Genomic DNA, 14,110 nt, shown 5'->3' with positions numbered 1-14,110 from the left:
CCACAATTCGTGGTAATGGCGGACCTTGTCGACCACTCCCCTCACCATGCCACAAAGGCGGCCAAATTGGCCAGCGCATCCAACGTGATTTTGATCGACAACTACGACTCATTTACTTGGAATGTCTACCAGTACCTTGTACTTGAAGGTGCTACTGTCACAGTTTACCGCAATGACGAAGTCACTGTCGAGGACCTGGTTGCTAAGAAGCCCACTCAACTGGTTATCAGTCCTGGCCCAGGCCACCCCGAGACCGATGCAGGAATCAGTAACGATGCAATCCAGCATTTCAGTGGAAAGATTCCGATATTTGGTGTGTGCATGGGCCAGCAATGTATGATCACCTCGTTTGGCGGTAAGGTGGACGTGACCGGCGAAATTCTGCATGGAAAGACATCGGAGTTGAAACATGACTCCAGGGGGGTCTACCAGGGATTGCCAGCCTCTCTCGAAGTCACTCGGTACCATTCGCTCGCCGGAACTCATTCGACTATCCCTGATTGCTTGGAGGTGACTTCGCGGGTCGACCTGGGGGACGGTAGTGGGAAGAACATCATTATGGGTGTTAGACACAAGAAGTTCGCGGTGGAAGGTGTACAATTCCACCCTGAGAGTATTTTGACGCAACATGGGCGCAAGATGTTCAGAAACTTCTTGGAGCTCACTGCTGGGACCTGGGATAACAATCAGGGAGCAGCAGCAGCCAGCGCACCGGTAGACAAGAAGCTATCTATTTTGGACAAGATCTACGCTCACCGGAAAAATGCTGTTGAGGAGCAGAAGAAAGTTCCGGCTCTGCGGCCAGAGGCTCTTCAAGCCGCATATGATCTAAATATTGCGCCTCCTCAACTGTCATTCCCTGACCGCTTGAGACAGTCCGACTATCCTCTTTCACTCATGGCGGAGATCAAGCGTGCATCACCCTCAAAGGGCATAATCTCGGCTGACGTGTGTGCCCCTGCTCAAGCACGGGAATACGCCAAAGCTGGTGCCAGCGTCATTTCTGTCCTCACAGAGCCGGAGTGGTTCAAGGGCACCATAGATGACCTGCGCGCTGTTCGCCAGAGCCTGGAGGGACTCACCAATCGACCAGCTGTCCTCCGAAAGGAGTTCATTTTTGACGAGTATCAGATCCTGGAGGCACGTTTGGCTGGAGCTGATACAGTTCTGCTGATTGTGAAGATGCTGGATATTGAGCTGTTGACTAGACTGTACCATTACTCGCGCAGTCTCGGCATGGAGCCTCTGGTCGAAGTCAATACCCCCGAAGAGATGAAGATTGCAGTTGACCTAGGTTCTGAAGTCATCGGTGTCAACAACCGAGACCTGACGAGCTTTGAAGTTGATCTCGGAACTACCAGTCGTCTAATGGATCAAGTCCCTGAGAGCACAATTGTGTGTGCCCTCAGTGGAATCTTGGGGCCCCAGGATGTAGAAGCTTATAAGAAAGAAGGTGTTAAGGCCATTCTTGTTGGAGAAGCTCTCATGAGGGCACCTGATACCCCTGCCTTTGTGGCACAGCTCCTCGGTGGTTCTAATCAAAAGTCTGCTTGTGCAACACCAAGTTCTCCATTGGTGAAGATCTGCGGAACTCGGACCGAGGAAGGGGCTCTGGCGGCCATTCAGGCTGGCGCAGATTTGGTTGGCATCATCATGGTTCAGGGCCGCTCAAGACATGTCCCAGATGATGTGGCCCTCGCCATTTCTCGGGTGGTCAAGTCTACCCCTCGTCCGGCCGGGACATTGCAACAATCAACAAACGACGCATCATTGGAATGGTTCGACCACTCTACTAATATCTTACGTCACCCTTCTCGTGCTTTGCTTGTGGGTGTGTTTATGAACCAGCCGCTATCATATGTCATTTCTCAACAACAAAAGCTGGGTCTCGATGCTGTGCAATTGCATGGATCTGAGCCATTAGAGTGGTCTAGTTTGATTCCAGTTCCTGTCATTCGCAAATTCGCCCCTGGTGACATCGGCATCTCTCGCAGGGCATACCATACTCTTCCATTGCTGGACTCTGGTGCCGGAGGCTCTGGCGAGCTTCTAGAGGAGAGCGGTGTCAAAAAGGTCCTCGATAGTGACCAAGGATTAAGGGTAATCCTGGCCGGAGGTTTAAATCCAGACAACGTGGTCGACACGGTAAATAAGCTGGGCCAATCGGGCCAGAAAGTGGTCGGACTGGACGTCAGCTCAGGTGTAGAAACAAACGGCGCTCAAGATTTGGAGAAAATTCGAGCCTTTGTCAAGGCTGCCAGAAGCATTCGGCAATAACTATGCTAGGAACGTGAATTTACGCTACTTGAGATGACTTCCTTTCTCATCCAATTTCGGGGCTCCATATTCGATAATCAAGAACTTTTATAGCAATCAAAATCATTTCGAGGGTCCTCTCTACATTCACCTTACTTTTACTGGTGTGGTCAAGGCTATACTTGATATGCTAGCATGACTGATTTTGATCTTTCCTTCAAGTAGATCTCAATATAACTTGCTTTCGAAATCCCATTTCCTGCTTTTTTATCCCTCTCGCCCTTTTGAATCCATCGTGCTCGGTGCATTTCACATCAACGTTATAAAAGCACACCAACTTGACAGCTCTGAGCAATATATCACAGTGTTGCCTCGAAGTATTGTCCCCTGGCATCGGACACATTTCTTTTCCGGCGTTCTTCTTCTCCCTTTCTGAGAGAAGTCTCAGTAGACGGCAGAGGTGAAATGAGCCTCGGCGACACCGAACTAGTCGTCTCATTCATCATCTCTCAGAGACTTGCCTTCCAGCAATATACACTCTTCATTTCTGAAAAATTGATACAGCCAGCAAATACCAATCGAAACCTCTGGTCACGAAACTAGTCTTCGCAATATCTCAGTCTTACCTCCTATCAAGATAACACATCTCGTTACGAAGCCATTGTTGGAGGCATTTCCGCTGCTAGTGGAAACGAAACGAAACACCAGACTACTTCAACCAACTCTTAGACAGTTTCGTGAACCCAAAATGGGGAAGTCGTTCCAAAGAGTCCATGCCTCTGCCGTGGGCAATTTCGAAGATGGCGTCGGCGAAAAGATTCCACAATGGATTCGGGCAAATGGAGGACAGTTCTCGAGAGATGTGAACCCTCGAGTTACCCATCTCATTGCCACGAAGGAGGCGTTCAAAAATCATGCAGCTCCAGGTATGTGACTCGTGAATCTTCCAAATACCTAGGAACTAATCAAAACCCTACAGTTGAAACGGCCAAGAAGCTCGGCACTATCAAGATCGTCGCATTCGATTGGCTTGAAGATTCACTGCTGTCAAACACTCGCCGACCAAAGCCTGAGGGGCCATATCTTCTGAAAAGTCTGACGAGACTCGAGAAGAAGGATTTCCAAAGGACGAAGGTCATGCCAAAGTCCACCAAGGTGGGCAAGGAGACCAAAGCAAAGATTGCAAAACGTCTCATAGGTCCCGGTTTTCCAGAGCTCCATTTTCCTGCCATTATGCAGACGGTACTGACATGTCCGCTATAGCTGATCCTTTCCTCGGCCCAAAGGGAAAAAGAAAGCGTGAGCATGTTCCTCATATCATGCGACCTATCCAGGTCTAATACTTACCCATCACAGCCGTGCGTCGGGTGTACCAGGACCGAAAGACAAAAGTGGTTTACAGTATTACCTTGTACCGCCCATCGAAACCACCAGTCACCAGCAGAGAAAAATGCCAATTGACTGTAAGTGATGTTGAGCTACTCCGTAGACTTTTTCGAGAAAGAAATTTTGATCCTGTCTAGCTTTTCGAGACCACCGCCGAGCCACCCACCTACTCGACCTACGCCAAATTTAGCCGCATTGGCGCGTCCAATGTTGAGCTTCTGGCGGGACCAAGATGCAATCTGGAGCTCGCTGTGGAGAAATTCAAGCAGTTCTTCGAGGAACAGACTGGTAAGGAATGGGACGAAAGGGCAAGCGGAAAGATGCCAGCCACAAAGAAAGACCCGGACGGAAACAGCTTGCCTATTCACGAGGGGTGGTTCTATCTTGAGGAAAAGGCGACCATCCTTGGTACATTCCTGCGGGAACCCCAGAGCCCAGGCTGTCAAGAGTCCACTGGCCCCGTCGCATATGATGGTATCGAGGAGAACAGAATTGAGGATAAGATGGCAGACCATCAGGTCGAAGATGGGGGTGACGATGAGGGCGGAGGCGAAGGAAATGGCGAAGACGAGGGTGCAGACGGATCTGAAGCCGATGAAGCTAGTGATGACATTGACAATGACGAGATGGATGGGTAGATGAATCCCTGAGGATGACGGGGACCCCTCCAGGTGGTCAACATCTGCACCCACGAGTGGATTCCCAGGTGGGCGTGGATAGGCCTCATTCAATTCACATTTTGTGCCAAGTTCGAATTCGAAGATTTAAAGATAGCACATATGAAGGATGTGTCTCTGCTTCATGCTCATTTCTTCAAATCCCATCCTCAATAAAAAGAAACGCATGGAAAGAGCTACTAGCCAAAGCCTGAAATGTCTGGCAATCTGCAAGACAAGGGTCCACTAAACGATTCCTGCAATAAATATATCTTGCTTGAGCCTTACCCCTATCAGATGGGACAATCTAAGATCCTTAACCCGGAACTGATCAAGGGCATCCTTGCTGAGGGGTGCAACCCTCGGCATGTGCTGGGGTAATGACTCTCTACATTCCAACAACTAGTAGGGCGAACTGATATGGAATCAATATTCTGTTTTAGGTATTTCTAGCACTGAAAGGCCTCATTCCAGTAGTTTTGTCGCTGCATTCACGATCGCCCGGCTACTAACGTTAGGATGTGAGGTAGTAATTCTCCTTGCTGACATGCACATGTTTTCTAGGTTCAACGAAAGCGCCTCTAGAACTAGCTGAAACCCGTGTCAAATACTGCGACAATGTCATCACGGCTGTCCTGGAAGCTGTGGGCGTGTTGACGGAGAAGTTCGAGTTCGTGCTCGGATGTTCCTACCAACAGAATTTACTGTACTATACATCTTTCGCAACTACGGCAGCAATAGAATGGCCACCTACATTCATATGTCGAAAGGGAAAGGAAATGGATGCATTTAACCGTGGGAGGTTTTTGGGTATTCCTAATGATTTTCAACTCCTTAACGTGCCCCTTCAATCACTCGCACGATGGCAGAGCTCAGCGGGGTTAAAAAATGAGCTCCATCTTTAAAGGGATCTTGAAACCTCTCTAATGTTCTAAACTAACTCGCTAGAGAGCATGATGGATACCCACTTGAGGTCATCTCCAAAATAAATCTGCAAATCGAAAGTGGTCCCTCGAGTCATGAATGTTGGCATAGTTGCTCACTATAGTCGAACGAACTTCCTTTACTCCCCCCGCAGCCGCGGCGAGAAGGAGTTCCGTGTAGAATACTGGGATGGCATCTGATCTACACATCCAAGCCCGCATAGATGATTATATAAATGACTTTTTGCTTAGTTCCGGCAACCCTTGAATCACCAAGTGAACTTCCCAGCTGCTGCAGCTTGCAGCAGCACGGGCTTTGAACCGTTCCCTGGCCCCTGTTCACAAAATCTACGAAGATTTGCCCGAAGGGCAGGAACTCGCCCTTGAGGCGTACTCACCTCCGCTTGTACAGAAAAAGGAAAAGAAGGCCAAGGATAGAAGTTCCCGCTTCCCTGGAGCTAACTAGGAAAGGAATCCCCTAGAATATCTTGGGCTTAGAAGAAAAATTTTGCTGGATGCCTGCTCAATTCGTCTTTCTGGCTAGAACGTGGAAAGGTTGTGGGATACAAGAGGAAGCCGCTGAGAACACAGACCACTGTATGAGGTTGACCTATGGTTTATGCTTGTCAGTAGAGAAATTTGATGTAGCATCATCAGTTGTGCAAGACCGGAAAAAAGTATCCAAAATACTCTTGATCATTGGAAGATTTCAAATGCCAAGGACAAGTATAGAGTAGCAATCTATTTTCCGGCCAGGAAATTGGGTCATGAGGTTCTCCAAAAACTGCTGTAGACGTCTTGAATGTTTTGATTAGATTGCCATTTGAATCATAAAAGTGAACATGAAAAGTAACCATTTCTAATTGCCCTCTAACGCCAAATACGCCAGTCGACCAATGCGACGAGAGGTTCTGCCATAACCATCCACGCCAAAGCCCACGTAGTGATGCGAGTTCGTAAAGAATCACAGGTATTCCTTCTTTTTGCTGGTTCTTGTGTATTGAGTAAGGGCCCATTCGATGTCGCCGCTCGAGCCTTTCTCCATTGTACCTCCGCGAATCTCGAACAGTCGCATCGTCATGCGAGGTCCAACTTCAGCCAGCTCCACATCTCGGTACCCAGTCTTGACGAAAACATGATGCCGCACTTCGATGTTATCCTCCTTGTTCACGAAAGTCACAACACGGTTGCCAACCTTTCCGGTCTCACGCGGGGGGAAAAGGTGCTTCAGAATCTGAACAACGCGGGCACCCAGCTTCGTCTTGAATCCCTCAAAAACCAAATGCGGGTAGCTTTCCGACACGGTACCGCGAGCGGCATTCGGAATATCCTGACGAAGAACGACATTGTGAAGAGAGAAGCTGGCAGTCGGGCCATGGGGAAGGTGTGAAATAGTGAGTGCGGTCGGGGTACCACGGTGCTCGTGGAGGAGAATCATGTCGGTCAGAGCCGCGGAGGTTGCGCTGGAGACGAGATCTCCAAGAACGAGAGTTCCACGGTTGAGGCGAATGGAGGTAGGAAGGAGAAGGCGGATTTCTTTCGCAAATGCGCCGAGGCGGGCGGAGGGTGAGCGAGAGGTGGTAACTAGAGGACGGGGGTCGATAATGCCGGAGGTTAAAACGTATTCATCATCGATGTCCATCTCAGCATCCTCATTGTCCTTTGATTCGTCATATTTGAAGTCTTCCCGAAGCTTTTTGTCATTTGCGATTGTAGGATCTAGAGGCTTTCCAGAAGCCAATGAAGCCTTAAGTTGCGATCTTTTTTCGGCAATGGAGGCATCACGGAGTAGCAAAGCTCTCCGATAGAGATAATCGCGACGCTCGCGAGTTTGGCGGCGCTACTGATTGTGAGTAAAAGGTCAAACAGGTCAAATGCATTCTTCACTTACCAGCATTTTGGAGATTGAAGGAAAAGTGGCTCAAGTAAAGAAAGAGCGGGCAACTTATTTTTTTTTCTCTTAACTCCGGGGCTGCGTTTATGGTTCGCTTGCCTATCCGTAGTGGGATCGCACCGATAAAGAATCTGGGCAGTTGCGGAGAACGCTTTTTGCCCATCCTTCGAGACAAACTCATCGACTTTCTTTTGTCAGTCCTCTGACACAGAGAGCTGGACTGGTGGTATGTGCTGATTTGGTCTTGCTAAGGACGTTCCGCTAATCCCACATCTCGACATAGATCCCCGTTCGTTTGCCCCTCAGGCATATCCTGGAGATTTCAATCCTTGAACATCTCCATATGACGACCGGATTGTCCTCTACGCTCTTTAAATCAATTACGACCCTGAAACTCATTTCTGATTTCGACTGCGTTTTGCTTTGTTTTGTGCCTTAAATCTTTTTTAGCTCTTTTCATCCCTATCAGCGCTCCAAATCGGTGTCCATCATGAGCTACCAACCGGAAGACCCCTCAGCGGGAGCTGAAATAAATGAGATGCCGCGCGGCCGCGCGCGCCCACGCCGGCATGATGACGAAGATGAGGGCTCTGATACCTTTGAAGATGACGACATAGACAGCATAGTCGGTGCACCCACAAACGGGCATCAGAAGTCCCAAGGAAATGGAGAGGAGGAAATAGAGCTCCCGGCTCATGCATGCGCGTCAGTTCTTATGTCTTCTTGTTTGGATGCCCATTTACTGACTATGTTGTAGGTACTGTGGCATTCACAACCCGAGCAGCGTCGTCAAATGTCTTTCGTGCAATAAGTGGTTCTGCAGTGCACGTGGCAACACCTCTTCTTCCCATATCGTCAATCACCTTGTCCGAGCTCGTCATAAGGAAGTCCAACTCCACCCGGGCTCTTCTTTGGGTGATACCATTCTAGAATGCTATAACTGCGGCACCAAAAATGTCTTTTTACTTGGCTTCATCCCTGCAAAGTCAGATACCGTTGTCGTTTTGCTCTGTCGGCAACCATGTGCCTCAATGCCTTCCTCCAAGGACATGAATTGGGACACTTCACGCTGGCAGCCTCTCATTGAAGATCGTTCTTTCCTCCCCTGGCTCGTGGGAGCACCTACTGACCAAGAACAACTCCGAGCCCGTCACCTCAGTCCTCAATTGATTGCGAAATTGGAGGAAATGTGGAAAGATAACTCTCAAGCAACCCTGGAAGACTTGGATAAAGCCACGGCAGTGGATGATGAGCCTGCGCCGGTTCTGCTTCGCTACGACGATGCTTTCCAATACCAGAATATTTTCGGGCCACTGGTTAAGATTGAGGCCGATTACGACCGCAAGTTGAAGGAATCTCAATCCCAAGATGGACTCATCGTCCGCTGGGATCTTGGTCTCAACAACAAGCACCTCGCAAGCTTTGTGCTACCCAAGCTTGAGCTAGGAGATGTCAAATTGGCCGTAGGTGACGAGATGCGCATCAAATACAATGGTGAATTACGTCCCAAGTGGGAGGGTGTGGGCTATGTCATCAAGATCCCGAACAATCAATCTGACGAAGTCACTATCGAACTACGCGCCAAGGGTGACCACAAGTCAGTCCCTACTGAATGCACGCACAATTTTATGGCAGACTATGTTTGGAAATCGACTTCTTTTGACCGCATGCAATGTGCTATGAAGACATTTGCAGTGGACGAGCAGAGTGTCTCAGGCTACATCTTCCATCGTCTCCTTGGTCATGAGGTCGCCGCAGCTCCTATGAAGACCCAGATTCCGAAGAAATTTAGCGTCCCAGGTCTGCCAGATCTGAATGGCAGTCAAATCAACGCAGTCAAAAGTGTTCTCCAGCGGCCTCTCAGTTTGATTCAAGGTCCACCCGGAACTGGTAAGACCGTTACCTCGGCTACCATCATCTATCACCTTGCCAAGATCAATGGAGGCCAGGTTCTTGTCTGCGCTCCGTCAAACGTTGCCGTTGACCAGCTCTGCGAACGTATCCATCGGACGGGTCTCAAGACCGTGCGAGTCACCGCTAAATCCCGCGAGGATGTAGAATCTGCTGTTGGTTTCCTTTCGCTGCATGAGCAGGTTCGTATGAACGATAGCAACATTGAGTTGGTCAAACTCAACCAGCTCAAAGCCGAGCTTGGGGAGTTGTCCAGCCAAGACGAAAAGCGCCTGAAGCAACTTACTCGCTCTGCTGAGCGTGAAATTTTGACCAACGCAGATGTAATCTGCTGTACTTGCGTTGGAGCAGGTGATCCTCGTCTTTCAAAGGGCAAGTTCCGCACTGTCCTGATTGACGAATCAACCCAATCTGCTGAGCCCGAGTGTATGATCCCCCTGGTCCTAGGCTGCAAGCAAGTTGTGCTGGTTGGTGATCACCAGCAACTTGGTCCCGTAATCATGAACAAGAAGGCCGCCAAGGCTGGTTTGAACCAATCTCTGTTCGAGCGTCTCGTCATCTTGGGCTGCTCTCCTATTCGCTTGAATGTTCAGTATCGTATGCACCCGTGCCTTTCGGAATTCCCGTCCAACATGTTCTATGAAGGGTCGCTGCAGAACGGTATCACCATTGCTGATCGTGTCCGTCGTGACGTTGACTTCCCTTGGCCTATTATTGATGATCCCATGATGTTTTGGTCCAATTTGGGCAATGAAGAGATCTCCGCGTCCGGCACCTCGTACCTTAACCGTACTGAAGCGACCAACGTCGAGAAGATCGTCACTCGCTTCTTCAAGGCAGGTGTCCAGCCCAGGGATATCGGTATCATCACTCCATATGAGGGACAGCGGAGCTACATCGTCAGCTCCATGCAGGCCACCGGCACCTTCAAGAAGGAACATTACAAGGAGATTGAGGTTGCGTCGGTTGATGCATTCCAAGGCAGAGAGAAGGATTACATCATCCTCTCTTGTGTTCGTTCCAATGATCACCAAGGGATTGGTTTCCTGAGCGATCCTCGTCGTCTCAACGTCGCCCTTACTCGTGCCAGATTTGGACTGGTCATCCTCGGAAACCCCAAGGTCTTGTCTAAGCATCCATTGTGGAACTGCCTTTTGCAGCACTTCAAGGAACGCCACTGTCTCGTTGAAGGCCCCCTGTCCAATCTTCAGGAGTCCTTGATTCAATTCAGTCGTCCTAAGCAAGCGTACAGAGGCCCGCAGCGCTTCCAGATGTCTTTCAGCCAGACAAGTAATGCTCCCAACAATGCAGTGAATGGCCGCAACGGCGGTCACCGTAACGAGTATCATGATTCTGGGTCTGTGGTGGGCTATATCCCTGACGATGTGTCATCTGTCCACGGCTCGGCACTTGGAGGTCTTGGCCTTCCATCTGGCTATCCCCCGATGTTTCAAAATTTCGGCGAGTCCTGGCCTGCGATCTCCAGTGGTCGGCGAGCAAATGGTGGCCGACCCAAGGGAGCACCCAGTGTTGCTGGCGAGTCGGTCGCTGCTACCGAGTCTGATGTCACCTGCAGTGTCACTGACGGACGCAGCGTTGATCAGGGCGGCGTCAGTCTTACTGGTCTGAGCATAAATGACATGGGCAAGCAACCCAGCCTTAGCCAATCTGACCGATTGAAACGCTACGTCGAGTCTGGCGGACGCGAGCCTTACAGGGGCGGAGTTCCGGACAACGGCAGCATCTTCGGAGGCAGCTCTGCTAGCATTCGCGTGACACGCGGTGCGCCGGGCCAGAACCCTCACGACGACGATGATGCCCGTAGCGTCTCTACTGCTTTCGCTAGCCAAGTCGGTGGCAACTATGACTGAGTGACTTTTGTGTCCAAAATTTCCCAGGGCAACCTCGAACAGGTTCGCCCGTCTTACCCACTCGGTGAAGTAATGTCCGTGCATACTATCAGGGTTCTTTCCAACAGAGTCTGCCCGCCCGTTTCTTTAATGCCGACCAGGACTTTGGATCGGCAAACCCAAGACTTTTCGGATGCTTGTACCCGGGTTTTTTTGACCTGCTACCAAAGCACCGTTCTGTCTATCGAAGGATTGTTCCCTGGGTCTGATCCCTCACCACTGTCACCGTGACATTCTTACAAGGCGTGACTCTCGGGGATGAGGCGACAGACAATGATCCTCCAGTATTTTCTGGTTGAAGGAACTACTGAGAACTCACCCGTCGATTGCCGATGCCCAATTCAGATAGCCCCGGTAGCGATTACTGGGCAACTCTGTGGATTTACCCCTACCCCTGTGGCCATGTGTCATACTTGCTATCTTTATCTTTTAGGTAGTTCAGCATTAGCTTAAAAAAAAACTATGGCAAATTATGATCCCACCCCTTTCCAAAAAAAAAAAAAAAAAAAGAAATCGTAAGCAGGCAAAATGGCAAGAATCTAAAAATAAGCCCTTCCAAGATTGGGATCTTCCACGACTGATGCTCCGAATTAGGGCTAAAGCCACTCATCCACATCAGCTTCTACTCAACAGCCCCGTCAGCCGCTTTCCCCCATCAGACTCACTGTCTTGCTCACTCGGGTGCATTGTCTCAATCAGCCAGGGTAGTGGATAGAAACAAAAGGACCATTGATGGTAATATATCCTGGGTCCGGTGATGTTGGCACATTTTAGTTGACACAAAGTTCCTGCTTGTATATAGTGTTTACAGGTTTGTCAACGTAGATCTCTATCTACGTTGGCCCTGAAAGTACTCCCGGGCATTTTAGCCCAACTTTTCTACGTGAAATCTGCCATGAAATCTAGTGTTGTGACAAAGAGTCTAAAGTAGAATTTACCAATCGATTAAAACGATGTTTGTGTTGCGCAAAGGTGAGCATCCTTAGTCCATTGGAAATCAGTGACACGATTTCCCATATTTTCGAAGACGCAGATAGTTATACGGCAAGGGTGCCAAATACCCAGCACCGATTGACACCACTGCCGCCAACCAGAACTTCGCATCTCCAAAAGCAACAATCCCACCGGTCAGATGATAGTCAACTGCATTCTCAGCTAGTTCCATGGCCAACATCGAAACCATACTCATGCCCATGGCGGTACGAGCCGCCATCGGCCAGGAGAGCTGATCAGCCCCCCGGCGGAGCAGAACTGTCTCGAGGATAATTGAAGTTGTGATACCGGATGCCACTGGGTGCTTATTCTTAGCACACAAGGCCCGATGCGATTTGATTCGTTCAAGGAGGCAACCCACTCGACAAGGCCATCATGCTACTCATACCCACCTCGGGGTAGTAAGTCTGCAGGATCCATAACGTGGAGAAATCACCGGCTGTGCATCCCACCAAACAGCGGAGAGTATTGATTCCTGCTCGCCTCCAGGTGGATCTGCAGGTCCAGAATGGCAGACTAAGCGTCGTAAGGAGTTGGGATGGGGGCTTTGGGGCACAGCTCGGGGGTTGAGATGATTGGCTTTCGTATTCAATGCTCTTTGAGCACTTGTGTTTCTCTGTATGGCAGGCTTGTACACGAGGGGTGCCACTGATGGCGCGTCTTGAACCCCAGCAAATGCCTTGGCTCCGATGAGGTAAAACGGGGTTACGCATTTTCCTCATAGCCCAGATATTTGAAATCCTATGACCATTCACACGAGTAGTAGGATACGCAACTTTGTGCATCAAAATGCGAAGAATACGGGTCAAGGGGCGCTAGGTTGCCGGGTTGGCAGGGATGGTGGAGCATCCCGGAACTGTAGCACAAATGCCGCAATGCAAGAGGGCTAACTACAGTTTACGGGCCAGAACACATATCGAAGAACATGTCAATTGACAATTTTACTAGACTTTTCCACAGAAAGAAATAACTAGTCGAGCGAGAAGAGAACAAATTACGGAGGCAGTAGTCCAACATTTAGCTATTTGGTTGTATCTTTGGACGACCCGGGAGCATTAGGAACATCTCACATTGACAACACCATGAACTCATCTACCATTTAACATGGAGGTGGGTATCATGCGATATGTATCTGTGCCTATTGGTCCACGCTGAGTGGTGGCGTTTCTTCGCCGGCTTGGGCACCATCTTTTCGGGTGTATAGACCTAGGGCCGAGCATATTTCCATCACCTGGCCGGATAACATAAATTCAGATCACGGATCAAATTACCTAAAACCGATCAAAGTATATTGAGGCTTGGCCAGTTGGTGTCAAAGGCTGGTTTGTGAAGATAGAGGCAGTGTCACTTGGGCTTACTACTCAATCTTCTTTAGATTTCTTCTTGTTTGTATGGAACACAAGGGATATCCTGTGATAATGGCATATTCTCGCCACTCGTTGCTCTGTAAAGATTTCAAAAGGCCATTTTCACCGTGATAACAGTTTCTAGTTAGTGCCCGATCGGGAGTGCTTAAATAAGCATTTGCCATGCACGTGGACTGGCGATCAGGGTGATCACTGTCACGTGCATTTCACCGCTGGATCTCTTAGATCTGTGGCAAGCCCAAATCTTCCGACGGCTGCCTGATAGGCATCTTACTTTGATACCTAAACTGGACCTGACATATGACAAAAGGATTGGGACTCCATACAGAGTACCATGTTAGTATACAGTCATACCAACAGTGTCTCTCTAGTGTATGAGTCACTTGTGCTTCCTTGGCCCCCTCATCTCGATCTCCCGAACTAGGCATTAGCCAACAGTATTGTCCATATCTAAATCTGCATATATATATAGATATATAGATATGCTTGAGCCAGAGATGAATTTATATGATAATCCAGCGGTTAGAAAACTCCAACAGAAAACAAGAAAAGCAAGGTTCTGCAGGGGCACGGAAGAAAAGAATAAGGATTACTGCGCCACAGAAGTGGCGCATTTGCACCTGACGCAAGCGGTATAAATAGGCTGCGGATGCCTTGCTACCTGAAAATTTTGGCAACTCCTCATCTTCTCCCGAATCCCATACCTATCGACATCTACTAGGCTTTCACCGCCAATTTATTTGATTTTTTTTCGTAAACAACTATTATCTTGTTGTTTCCCTCTATTTCACTACTCGGTGCTCTTCATTTTACC

The 14,110-nt window shown here is 49.1% G+C and overlaps 5 protein-coding genes across 5 annotated transcripts; 3 read left to right on the top strand and 2 right to left on the bottom strand.

The window, feature by feature from the left end:
- Positions 1 to 15: 15 nt before the first annotated feature.
- Pdw03_2148 (Anthranilate synthase component 2) lies at positions 16 to 2,277 on the top strand (the record flags this gene model as incomplete). Its single annotated transcript, XM_014680624.1, has 1 exon — positions 16 to 2,277. The coding sequence occupies one exon, from the start codon at positions 16 to 18 to the stop codon at positions 2,275 to 2,277; it is 2,262 nt and encodes a 753-aa protein (XP_014536110.1).
- Positions 2,278 to 3,004: 727 nt separating this feature from the next.
- Pdw03_2147 (BRCT) lies at positions 3,005 to 4,280 on the top strand (the record flags this gene model as incomplete). Its single annotated transcript, XM_066100094.1, has 5 exons — positions 3,005 to 3,182; positions 3,236 to 3,454; positions 3,520 to 3,555; positions 3,613 to 3,719; positions 3,780 to 4,280. 5 exons carry the CDS (start codon positions 3,005 to 3,007, stop codon positions 4,278 to 4,280), a joined length of 1,041 nt encoding a protein of 346 aa, XP_065957821.1.
- Positions 4,281 to 6,185: 1,905 nt separating this feature from the next.
- Positions 6,186 to 7,118, bottom strand: Pdw03_2146 (Imp4 protein, putative; the record flags this gene model as incomplete). Its single annotated transcript, XM_014680626.1, has 2 exons — positions 6,186 to 7,061; positions 7,113 to 7,118. 2 exons carry the CDS (start codon positions 7,116 to 7,118, stop codon positions 6,186 to 6,188), a joined length of 882 nt encoding a protein of 293 aa, XP_014536112.1.
- Positions 7,119 to 7,605: 487 nt separating this feature from the next.
- Pdw03_2145 (Regulator of nonsense transcript, putative) lies at positions 7,606 to 10,897 on the top strand (the record flags this gene model as incomplete). The annotated part of the gene is made up of 2 exons (XM_014680627.1): positions 7,606 to 7,820; positions 7,873 to 10,897. 2 exons carry the CDS (start codon positions 7,606 to 7,608, stop codon positions 10,895 to 10,897), a joined length of 3,240 nt encoding a protein of 1,079 aa, XP_014536113.1.
- A 1,036-nt stretch (positions 10,898 to 11,933) lies between these two features.
- On the bottom strand, positions 11,934 to 12,303 carry Pdw03_2144 (uncharacterized protein; the record flags this gene model as incomplete). Its single annotated transcript, XM_014680628.2, has 2 exons — positions 11,934 to 12,226; positions 12,291 to 12,303. 2 exons carry the CDS (start codon positions 12,301 to 12,303, stop codon positions 11,934 to 11,936), a joined length of 306 nt encoding a protein of 101 aa, XP_014536114.2.
- Between the last annotated feature and the right edge of the window lie 1,807 nt (positions 12,304 to 14,110).

This window comes from Penicillium digitatum, chromosome 5 (assembly GCF_016767815.1).
Source record: "Penicillium digitatum chromosome 5, complete sequence".
Lineage (NCBI taxonomy): Eukaryota > Fungi > Ascomycota > Eurotiomycetes > Eurotiales > Aspergillaceae > Penicillium > Penicillium digitatum.
Note: the sequence above shows the minus strand (reverse complement) of the source record. Positions and strands in the feature narration are given on the sequence as shown.